This window comes from Peromyscus maniculatus, chromosome 3 (genome assembly GCF_049852395.1).
Source record: "Peromyscus maniculatus bairdii isolate BWxNUB_F1_BW_parent chromosome 3, HU_Pman_BW_mat_3.1, whole genome shotgun sequence".
Classification (NCBI taxonomy): Eukaryota; Metazoa; Chordata; class Mammalia; order Rodentia; family Cricetidae; genus Peromyscus; species Peromyscus maniculatus.
In genome coordinates this window covers 28176504-28188571 of record NC_134854.1, presented here as the reverse complement: position 1 = coordinate 28188571, position 12068 = coordinate 28176504, and the positions used below count along the sequence as shown (strand labels likewise).

Here is a 12068-nt window from a genome sequence, read left to right as displayed (position 1 = left end):
ATAACAGATCGCAAGACAAAACACACATGATCAACTCATTAGATGCAGAAAAGGCCTTTAACAAAATCCAGCATCCCTTCATGATAAAAATGCTGGAGAGACTAGTGATACAAGGGACAGACCTCAACATAATAAAGAAGACAATGTAGAGCAAACCCACAGACAGCATAAACTTCCACAGAGAAAAACTCAAAGCATTTCCACTGAAATTAGGGTGTCCATTCTATCTATACCTAATAATTATAGTACTGGAAGCTTAAGCTATAGCAGTAAGACAACTAGAAGAGATCAAAGGCATACAAATAAGAAATGAAGAAGTCAAAGTATCTTTATTTGCAGTTGATATGAACTTATATATGAAAGTTTTTTAAAAAATGTCACCAGGAAACATCTAAAAGTTGATAAACACTTTCAACCAAGTAGCAAGATACAAAAATAACATACAAAACCAAGTAGCTTTAATATATATATATGTACACATACACACACACACATGAATATACATATATATGACAAACATACTGAGAAATCATGGAAATATTACCATTCACAGTATCATCATCAACAACAAAATCTTGGAATAACTCTAACCAATTAAGTAAAAGATTTGCATGGTAAAAACTTTAAGACCCCAGAAGATGGAATGATCTCCCTGATTTCAAATTGTACTACAGGCTATGGTAATAAAAAAAATCATAGTATTGGCATACAAACAGACATGTTGACCAATGGAATTGAATTGAAGATGTAGATGTAAGTCCACATGACTTGTGGACACCTGATTTTTGACAAGTCAAAAATACACACTGGAGAAAAGTCAGCATCTTCAGCAAATGGCACTGATCGAACTGGATTGTTGCATGTAGAAGAATACAACTGTATCCATATTTGTCACAGTGAACAAAACTTCAAATGTATGAAGAACATCGACATAAGACCAGATGCTCTGAATCTTAGAACATGGCAAATAGGCTTGAACTCATTGACACAGGAAAGGACTTTTTGAACAGGACACTGATAGCATAGGCACTAAGGCCAATATCAATAAATAGGACTTCATGATACTGAGAAACTTTTATATGTCAAAGGATACCATTATGAGAGAAAGTAATAGCCTACAGAGTATGAAAAGATCATTACTAATTATATATCTGATGTGTGGTTCGTATTTAACATATATAAAGAACTAAAAACCTGAACATTAAGAAAACATGAATGAATTTAAAAGTGGGTGACAGAACTAATTGGAGTTCAAAAATGAAATACAAATGGCTGAGAAACACTTAAAAGAAAGGTTCAACATCCTTAGTCAACAGAGAAATGCAAATTAAAACCACTTTGAGATTTCATCATCCTTCAGTCAGAATTTTCAAGATCAATAAAACAAATGACAGCATATGCTGGAGAAAATGTAGGTAATGGGAAACACTTAGTCATTGCTCATGGGAATGCAAACTTGTACGGCCATTATGAAAATCAGTGTGGTGGCATCTCAGGAAGCTGGGAAATTGATCTACTTCAAGATAACAGCTATACCACTCCTTGGCATATACCCAAAGGACCCTCCCCCCCATTTTACAAAGATAATTTACTGATCCATGTTCATTGCTACACTATTTATAATAGCTAGAAGTTGGAAACCACCTAAATGTCCATCAGCTGATGAATAGATAATGAAAATAGGGTATTTATACAATGGGATATTATTGAACTGTTGAGAAAAATGATATTTTCAGGTAAATGGATAGACCTAGAAAAAAATCATCCTGGTTGAACTAACCAAGACTCAAAAGACAAATATTCTGTGTTTCCTCTTGTATGTGGATATTAGATCTTAAGCTTTCTGTATGTGTGCTAGAACCTGAATAACCACAAAGGTGAGGTACCTAGAAAGGGACCCGGGGAAGGAGAGGATCTCCAAAGGAAGGGAAAATAGAGCATAAGATTATAGGGAGGATCTCCAAAAGAAGGGAAAATAGAATATAAGGTTATGGGGAGGTAAAGGAGGAGCTAGAATCAAAGGATTAAGTAGGGAGGGAGATGGGAGAACAGAGTACAGGAGGGACTGTGAGTGACAACTAACACTAAAAGTTATTTGATAAAACATAGAAACCTACTACTGTAGAAGCTTCCTAAAATACATATATGAAAGGCATCTAAATTAAGTCACCATATAATGGAGACAGTGTCCCCAACTAGACATAAGCCACCAAGAAAACTCTTAAGTGCCAGTTTTTGGCCTACAGGGTCCTATGGAATCCTTCAAACATTACAGGGTATTGCCAAGGCCACTGGCTGCTCTTCACAACCTGATGTTAAGACCGTACTGCTGAAGACAACATTTACATAATCAAATACAAAGAAGTGCAGCTGGTGCCTAACTAGAAGCTTTGTCCCTACTGAATAATGTTCATACTGTGAGAATGTACTTTGTACACTTGGAGAGGAGAAAAGTAACCATCAATATAACCCGAATATAATCCATATGACCTTCAACAGTGAACTGTTGCAAAAGATACTGGTACAATAGTGGTACGGATATTATGAAAGCAACCAACTCCTTTTGAATGGCTGTAAGGCTTACTCTAGGAGATGGACTCCATGCCTGACACTGCTAAAGTGGTTGAGAACTTGAGACTAGATAGGTTATGACCCTAGTAGAAACCTAATACTGTTATTCTGCCAAAGGAACATAGAGATAAAATTACTCCTGAGGAAATACTGCTATAGCCATAGATCCTTGCCCAACCTTCATCAGAGAAGCTTCTTTTTTCAGTAGATGGGACCCAGAAAGACCCGGAGAGACCCACTACTGGACAATACACAGAGAGTGAGAGACTTTGGAATTATCAGTGCTAAATGAGATGTCTTCATCAAACCCCTCCTCTCAAATTCCTGGGATCTCTGCAGAAGAGGAACAGGATGATAATAAGAGTCAAAGGTGATGGATGACTCCAGTGGAACAGCAACTTTCAGATACAACAGGAATAATAGACATATAGGAACTCACAGAGATGGTGGCAACACTTTCTTTTCATTATTTACAGGAGGAGAACAGGTATACTAAGGATTTAAACGTATGTGAGGAAGTCCCGGATACAGTATGTTTCCTTGCGTCTCCCCCACTTCTTTCTGGGCTGTCAGTGAGAATCCAAAACCAACAGGAAAACCAACTAGCCAGTTCTCCTCCATCTGTCATACCTATGGTGCGAGAAGAAAAATAAATACTTGGTTGTAGCAGTCTCTGAACCTCTCTTTTTCCATCCACAAAATGGAAACACTGTGGAAACTTGTCTACAGATAACATAGAATCCATTGTATTCTTGTTTGGTTTGTATGCTTCTGGTTGCTTTTGTTCTGTCTAGAATAAGACTGCTAATTATAATTATTATGATTAAATCACTTGAGGCTAGAGAGATAGCTCAGTGGTTAAGAGCACTGACTACTCTTTCAGAGAACCTGTGTTCAATCCCCAGCACCCACATGGCAGCTCACAACTGGCTAAATGTCAGGATCCGACACACTTACATCCAAGCAAAACACCAATAAAATAAAAATAAATACCTTTTTTTTTTTTAAAAAAAAAAGGCCAGGCAGTGGTGGTGTATGTCTTTAATCCCAGCATTAGGGAGGCAGAGGCAGGTGTATCTCTGTAAGTTCAAGGCCAGCCTGGTCTACAGAGCAAATTCCATGACAGCCAAGGTTACACAAGAAAGACCCTGCCTTGAAAAATCAAAACAAAACAATAACAAAAACCCAAAAAACAAAAACACCCAAAAAGCCACTTATATTCTACAAGTAAGTATTCATTTTAAATCAGACATTTTCCCATGACCTCTTCTAGTGAAGTAAAAATAGTAACCATACTAAGAGAATAATGACAGAGAATAACTGTCGTAAACTGAGTCTGAGATTCAGCAAGCTTTGACATAAGCCTAGTTATGTAATAGGTAATTTTTCTTCAATGATATTTCATGAAAACTATCTTTAATTTATTAAGTTTTTGGTTCTACTAATAATAAACAATACAGCAAATCTTTCAGGATAGAGATAAGAATGGCTTAAACATAATGACACATTCTTACTATTTTCAAGGGGAAGCATTCTCTTCTGATTTGCATCTTAATGTCAGAATATTATTATAGCTGGAGTGTGATGTGGTTGTAGATCCTTTCAGATATGTTTCCAACTTTAATATTTGTTAAACAGTTATCATCTGAGGTAAGATAGATGTGGCATTGCTGTATAAATCTTCCTTTGATTTTTCATGAAATATCATTGTGATTGCTTGTTGTGTGGTTTAATAAAGGATTTAGTTATTTGGAATGGTGTCACACAATGTCCTGTGGGACATTTCAGTGTTTGCTTATAAGAGAAGGAAATGTCATTTATTTGGAGTATGATTTAAGAAATTTGACCTTAGAGTTTTACCATAGAAATGTACTACAATTTATAAAACAACTTGGCCAAAATTCATGATACTTTCCCAAGTGGTGATTATTAAACACTATATGAACTGAGCAAGTTAATTTGAAAGATGGCAAGGAAAGTAGAACTATGGCAGGGCTTGGAGGGAGGAAAGAGATGGGGGAAATGATGTAATTGCATTATAATCTCAAAAACTAAAAAGATTATTTTAAAAAATAAAATCATCTGAGAGAGATTTTTTTTTTTAAAGTTGGAAGTTATAGCAAATAAAAGTCTGTTCCACAGAGTAGAAATTTAGTCAGTGTTGTTAAACTGATGAATGTGTTGATATTGGAATGCTGTTTCCAACGTTCAGGAAAAATAACATGAACTGTAACATGCTTGGGTAGAAACGGACCACTGCTATATAAAAATGTATTTGTTTATAATTTGCAGACATGTTAAGCCTAAATATATGTATTTATTTTTAAAGTTAAAAGTTTCTTAGCTAGATAGTTCAAACATAACTTTTCTTAATCAGTCCTACAAATTCTAAGATGAAAAGTGAGCAAATGCATTCAGGCTCTTGCTCATTTGAGGCCATTGTAAGTTCTTACTTTTGGAGAGTGGTGGAGGTAAAAGTAAGAGGAACCCTTGCTGTCTTGTGGAGCCTTACAACATCCCAGTAGATCAGGCCACAGGCAGCCAGCTTACTGTGCTTCTAGAGGAGAGTCTCACATTCATCTCAATTGGGTTCATTTTATTTATCAGATGAAAGTAGTGTGCTTATTTCTTCAGGATTATATGTACGTTCTTATTTGGACTATTCAGTGTAGAATTATAAACTTAATGGTAGGTTTCTTAAATATCTATGTGGTGTTGTGTAGCACGAATCCTAATTGGCCGTAATAATAAAAACCTGGAGCCAGATATCAGGGTAAATGCCGAAAGATCAGAGAAGCAGATCAGCCAGCCACTAGAGATGTTGTTTTTAATAATGTTTACTTTTCAAACAGAGATTTCCTAAGGTTGCAGATGGCTGGCTCATCTCCAGTATGCTGGTGATGTCTCCTGCCACTGAGCTGCATGGGAACATGGAATTGACATTCTGGGGAGGGCTGTATCTGCCAAGTAATCTCTTCTGGTACATTGCATGGGTTGTGGAAAAATTCCAGTTTTGTTTCTTTAAATCCATAGGGTACTGATGTCTTAAACTAATTTTTAAGATTAAAATCTTGTTTTAGGCTAATTTATATGAGTCTCTTCTTCCTTTCCCCTATGACTCTGTGTATTTCTATTGTTTCCTTCTTTAATCCTGTTTTTATTAGAACTCACAGTGATAACAGTCAAATTATTATTTCTAAACATCTGAAGTGCTGAATAATATTTGATGATATGCAAACTGTAGGTTCAGAGAAACTGTATGAATTTTCCAGTCACTCAACAAAACATACATGAGTTCTATCAACAATAACTGCTTTGCAATCCATTAACCTATATCAGGAGTACATTTGGTTTCTTTTCTCCCTGTTAGAATGAACAGCTTTATTTACTCACTGAAAATATCTTACTAAATTCCTTGCCATATGCAAATGACTGTTGAATCTCTCTTTTTGTTTTTGTCTTTCGAGACAGGCTTTCTCTGAAACAGCCCTGGCTGTCCTGGAACTCACTCTGTAGACCAGGCTGGCCTTGAACTCACAGAGATCCTCCTGTCTCTGCCTCCCAAGTGCTGGGATTAAAGGTATGCATCACCACTGCCCAGCTTTGTTTTTCTTTTTGCTTGCCTCTGTAATATGATCTAACATTTTTCATATGTTTAACTAGAAAACAGTTATTTTTCAAAGATTAGAGTAGGACAAGTGATAAAACAGAAAGCAAGTTTTTTTTTTCATTTTCTTAATGTGGATTCACACAGGTAATAATTTTAAACAGTTACTTTATCTTATATGCTGTATCTATAGCCATAATCACAATAAAAACAAGTTATGTTTTATTTCTTTAGAACTGACATTTATGTGACCTTCAGCTCACAACATTCTAATTCAGTCTGTCAGCAATTGTGCAGGACCTTACTTCCAGTTTAGTGTTTTTATAGGACTCCTGAGTGTGTGTGTGAACGAGTAGGTCTTTGATTCTTGTGCCTTCTCTTGGACTCTTTTTCTTCTGTTTGTTTGTTTAGTCCTAGTCCAGTGTGTTAGTTTTTGTTTTATTATATTTTATTATTATTCCTTAGAAGTCTGTTTTCTAATGAGAGACAAAGGGAGTGGATGGGATGGGATGGGAGGTGGGGAGAACAGAGTTAAGGGAGGGAACTGTAATTGGGATATAGTATGTGAGGAAAAAAATCTATTTTCAATAAAAGGGAAAAATAAGGGCTGTGGTTAAATGCAAATAAATAAAATAAAATCACCATAAAAATGAGGATGGTATATACCTGGGTTTTTCATGGGTTGGTGACGCAGTGACAACCAGTGAATGACTGTTATAGGAGAGTTTTGTAGGTGACAGAAAGTGTCTCAGGAGAGTAAAACTCTTCAGTGAATGAGGAATGCTAATTGATTTCATTTGCTTATAGGATCAATCACGAACTGTCTTGTGAATTGAAATATAACCTTATACGGAGGAATAAAAGATTTGTCATCATTTATTTTCTGTTTCAAAAAGTAGAAAGGGTTTAAATCCAACTCGTCACACGTACATGAGTGCTTACTGAGGGTCCAGGAAGCACAGGAAAAGCTCCCTGTGCTCCAGTGAAAACCCGAGACAATAAGGTATTTTTAGTGGTCAGTTCCTTTCCATCTCATGTGAATAACTACAGTTCAGAATTGCTAAGTCAATATTCAGAAGTAACTCCAGTAAATACAGAATGGGACTGTTTAAGATTTTTCAATACCCCGATCAGTATCTTTTCCTTACTAGCACACTGCAGTGTTTATTGCTCGTGCCTTTTGAGTTTTCTGGACTAGTTTAATTTATTCTGTGTTACAATTATCTCCCAAAGGTCAAGTAACCTGGTTTGGTTATGAAAGTCCTCGTAGCTTCTGGGATTATATCAGAGTGGCTTGCCGGAAAGTTTCTCAGAACTGTATCTGCAGCATTGAGAATATGGAAAATGTCAGCTCCTCCAGAGCTAAGGTAAGATCTGACAATATGAATGTCTACTCTAATTAAAAGTTACTTTACCTGGACAGAAAATATATGAACTCTATATTGAAAAGAAAGTCCCAGCACTTGGGAGGCAGAGCCAGGCAGATCTCTGTGAGTTCAAGGCCAGCCTGGTCTACAGAGTGAGATCCAGGAAAGGCACAAAGTTACACAGAGAAACCCTGTCTCGGGGGAAAAAAAAAGTTTCATTTCTTTTCTTTGTTGCAATTTGAACATTACCCAAGTTAACATCCTTTAAAGGTTTTATTTTTATTTTTATTTCATTGTATATATGTACTTATTTATAATACTCTCTTTTGAATCATCACTATTGAGTCCAGAATAGCAGGAGGATATGAACCAACTCACTACAATTTTCCTTTTAAGAAGCACTTTAAAATATACCCTGTTCAAGCTGGGAATGATGTTAGGGAATACCTGTAATCCAGCACTCAGGCGGCAGAGGCAGGCGGATCTCTGAGTCCTAGGCCAGCCTCGTCTACAGAGTGAAGTCCAAGACAACTGTGGCTACCTTGTCTTGGAAAACCAACAATATGTATGTATAGTCCTGAGGAATCCTTAGGGTCTTCAAAGGGCTTTCTTTGAAGGTCCGTAATCTCCAAACCAGCACACAGTGTTCCTTCCCTTTTCGCCATGTAAGCATTTACACAACTAATGCACAAACAGTGGTGGCCAGGCCTGCACAAGGGAAGGCAGGCGGTGGCATCAAACGACACCAGCAGCCGTGAGTGCTTTCCAGTGTCTATTGAAAGCCAGTTTACTTCAGAATGTGTGCTAATGGCATCGTAAGTATTGATTGTTCATTTATGCTTTGGCTATGTATTGACTACGCAATTGGTATGACAGTGTATAATATGACTGGGCATTATTATGCATGCCTGGAATCTCAACACTAGGGAGGCTGAGGCAAGACGGGGGATTGAAGGTTTGAGGCCAGCTTGGGAGACATAGTGAGTTCCAGCCAGCCTAGATTTTCTAGTAAGCTATACAGAAAATATTTCTGTAGCATATTGAGATGCAATGGTTACTTCAGTAAAGACACTGCAATTGTCTGTATTGTGAGCTGATCTAGGCACTTTTGTGTGATGGTATCTTTATTTTGAAGAAACTTACAATATGTAACTTGGGAGCTGAAGAGAGAGACCTGCCATTTAAGTGCTTACCACACAGCATAAGGACCTGTGTTTGATCCCCGGGATCTACATGAAAGCCAGGCATGGTAGCATATGTCTGGAATTTCTGCTCTGGGGAGGTTGAGACACACAGGTCCTTGGGGTTCACTGGTCAGCCCAGTGAGAGGCCTTACCTTAAAGATCAGTGTGGACAGCTTTCAAGGAGTAAAGCCAAGATTATCCTTTGACTTCCATGGACACTTACACACATGTGCACATGAACACACACACATACACAAAGAAAAAATAATTTTTTTTCAGATTTAAGCATTTGGAAGACATTTCTTGAAAGAAACCACCTTTCTTCCTAAAGAATATGTGTAATGAAACAACTGACAATATTTGTTGCTAGTGGTCAGCTTTTAAGGAAAATTAAACTTTTGGAAAGCTTGCACTCAGTGCTTTAAGCTTGATAGTCTTTTCTGATAACATTGATGTTATCAGGAAATATATTTTTAAACTGTTTAATAGAATTTAATATTTGATAGACTTGCCTAACTTATATTTTCCAAGTGACCAATTCATGTAATCACAAAAAACATTCAAAGTGAATAATTCAGCTTAAAATAAGCATGTGAATTTAATGTAATACAGTATTAAAAGTTCATTGTTTTAGTTAAATACATTGCATCTAACTATTAAAAATTACCATTTGTTGAAGGTAGGTTTGTGTGTGTGTGTGTGTGTCTGTCTGTCTGTCTGTGTGTCTGTGTGGTGCATGCTGTATTCACATGTACAGATGTACACATCTGTGCATGCACATTACATGCAGCAGTCACAACAGGATGTTGTGTGTCTTCTTTCATCACTCTTTACTTTGTTGCCTCAAGTTAAGTTTTCTTCCCAACTGGAAGGTTGCTGGTTAGGGCGAGGCTGCTGACTGAGAACCTCTGGACTAGAGTCACAGGCGTGCACAGTCATGCTGGCTTTCTGTGTAGCTTGGGTGCTTACGTTTGCAGGACAAGTACTGTTACCGACTGAGCCCTCAAACCGTCCCCACTGACTGAGTTTTAGAATGTTAGATGTAGTGAACACTAATAGAGATAGTCTAACTGAAAGCTGTGTTAGGGTCCTCCATAACCTTAAAATTTGTAAAAACAAATCGAAACAGACTTTTTAAAATGTCTGAGATGCTAATGTAAGCTGTTTTAGCCTTAATTTGGGAAATATTTTATGTTTTATTGGGCTGTCGTAAGTAGAAAAATAAAGATTTACAGTCTGAAGATAAGTAGTTTTTTAGAACTTTAAAATTGAAATTGTATCTCAGCTGATTTATGTTGGTTTTGCTTTCCCTGTGACTTAGGAATGGAATCTCAATTTTTGTAGGTAAAAAGATTAGTTGTATTTTGGATGAACTGAATCTATACAAGCAAAAACCTGTGGCACATAAGCTTTCTTATTTTTATTAGGTCTTTTTACTGCCTGCCTGGGATTGCAATCAGATAGCTCTTACAAAAATGCTTAAGCCTTCTTTCTCTCCCCTCCCATTTTTTACTGTAAGCAGACTTTTTTGTACCGTAAATTCTGATTATGATTTCCCATACTCTTGTCCTCCAATTCCTCCCCTCCACTCTTCCCATCCAGATCCATACTTTTTCTGTCTCTCATAGAAAAAAAGCCAGGAATCTAAGGGATAATAATAAAATAAAGTAAGATAAAACAAAACAAGTAATTCAGAATAAGACAAAATAAACAGAAGAAGAAGCTCCAGAAACACATGTAGGTACAGAGGCACGTATGTTCTCACAATGAGAATTCCTTAAAAACTCAAAACTGGAAGCCATAATATATGCACAAAGGACCTGCATTTAGGTCCTTAGCTTCTCACTTTTCTATGAGAAAAGTGTGTTTTGGAATCAGTCATTTTCATAAAGAAGATCTATGAACATAATCAAAACCTTTCAAACACATCAGTTTTCCAGCGTTACTTTCCTCCAAGTCTCATGATGATATCTGAGTTGAGAAACCATGTCTGGGATTCATCCAGATTCAGCTAGATGCACTTATGTGAGGGGAAAGACTCCTCCATAAATCTCAGTTTCTCATCTGGTAAAGGGCATAGTGACACTGGCATTGCCAAGGTCTTTTAATTTGTTGTGTATTTAATGGTCTTCTAAATATTAAATGTCAGTGTTAGATAACATTTGTAATTGAGCATCACTTCTTCACATTCTTCATAAATAAATACTGTTGATGATCTAAATGGCTTTGAAATGCAATGAATGGCAAAAGTAGGGTAGTTAGGCTTTAACTGCAAATTTTACAGAAACAGAATTTGCCCCATCTGGTGGTAAAATCAGAAAGTTAGATGCTTAAATCTTGTGAGAGAGTAGATTCCCCCGATGCCTGGGATAAGACTGAGGACCAGAACATGAAAATGCTGGTAGCTTTCACAAGTTGAAAGTGGACACAACTAGCAATCACGAAGACAAGAATGGGGACTCCAGTTGCCAACCTACAAGAGCAGAACTTGACTATCAACTGGCCTGAACTTGGATGTAGATAATCCCCCTGTGGCCCCCATTTTGTGTGACCCTAAATAGAAAGATCCTGGTGTTGTCCACCCAGACTAATGCCTAATGAGAGATGCTCAGTCAGTGGGCTTTAAAGCCTCTAGATTTGTAGTTTACTGCTTAGCTAAAGAAAACTAATACAACTTTTGGCTGTAAGCAGAGCTCATTGCCTTTCTTTCCCCAGCACAGCAGTGTGCTGTGTGTAACTGCTGCATTGAGAGAATGCTGTTTAGCATAAATAAGTCTCCCAACAACTGAATAAAAAAGGGTTTTTACAAGTTTCCAGTATTGTATTACACAGATCAAGTCATCCTTAGAAGTGCAATAATTTACTGCTTGAAGCACTTCCTGAATCTGGGATAGCTCTTTTACTACTAGATGATGAAGCCCCCAAATTCCAATAAATAAAGTAAATTTTAAGGGAAAAATACATAATCATAGTGTAAGCACGCAGAATCATGGAGAAGTAAAACAAATTCGTGTTACTAGTTTTTGAGTCATTATGAAGGGCTATCGGTTAGATCATTTACATTGGTCTTGATGCAGTGACATGCGCATTGTGGCAGGATTGAAGAACACCGGAAGATAGCCGTGTCTGATCTACTCCTGTTGACTCCTATTTGAGAAGTTGTGCAGGGGAGTCACATGGAACATGGATCTATAAAGAGTTTAACTTGCCAACAAAATACTTGATAACCTAAAAATAAGAAACCAACTTTTTAGTTTTCAAATTTAAAACAGGAGACATGAGCATAGCAAGTATTGTAACCCCTTTAATACAGATTGGAATAATATGTACATAACTGGC

At 37.0% G+C, this 12068-nt stretch overlaps 3 protein-coding genes across 4 annotated transcripts in view; 1 reads left to right on the top strand and 2 right to left on the bottom strand.

Annotated features, from left to right (window-relative positions):
* Positions 1-12068, top strand: part of Rundc3b (RUN domain containing 3B) — a 160744-nt gene that overhangs the window by 32707 nt on the left and 115969 nt on the right. For both annotated transcript variants that reach the window (XM_042272720.2, XM_042272721.2), the window contains exon 3: positions 7412-7545. In XM_042272720.2, coding sequence (XP_042128654.1) covers positions 7412-7545 — 134 coding nt within the window. The remainder of the gene's footprint in view (positions 1-7411; positions 7546-12068) is intronic.
* LOC107402875 (ATP-dependent translocase ABCB1) overlaps positions 1-12068 on the bottom strand; it is a 144654-nt gene that overhangs the window by 126238 nt on the left and 6348 nt on the right. The window lies entirely within an intron of this gene.
* Positions 1-12068, bottom strand: part of LOC102911743 (multidrug resistance protein 2) — a 259280-nt gene that overhangs the window by 240869 nt on the left and 6343 nt on the right. The gene's annotated exons all lie outside the window — the stretch shown is intronic.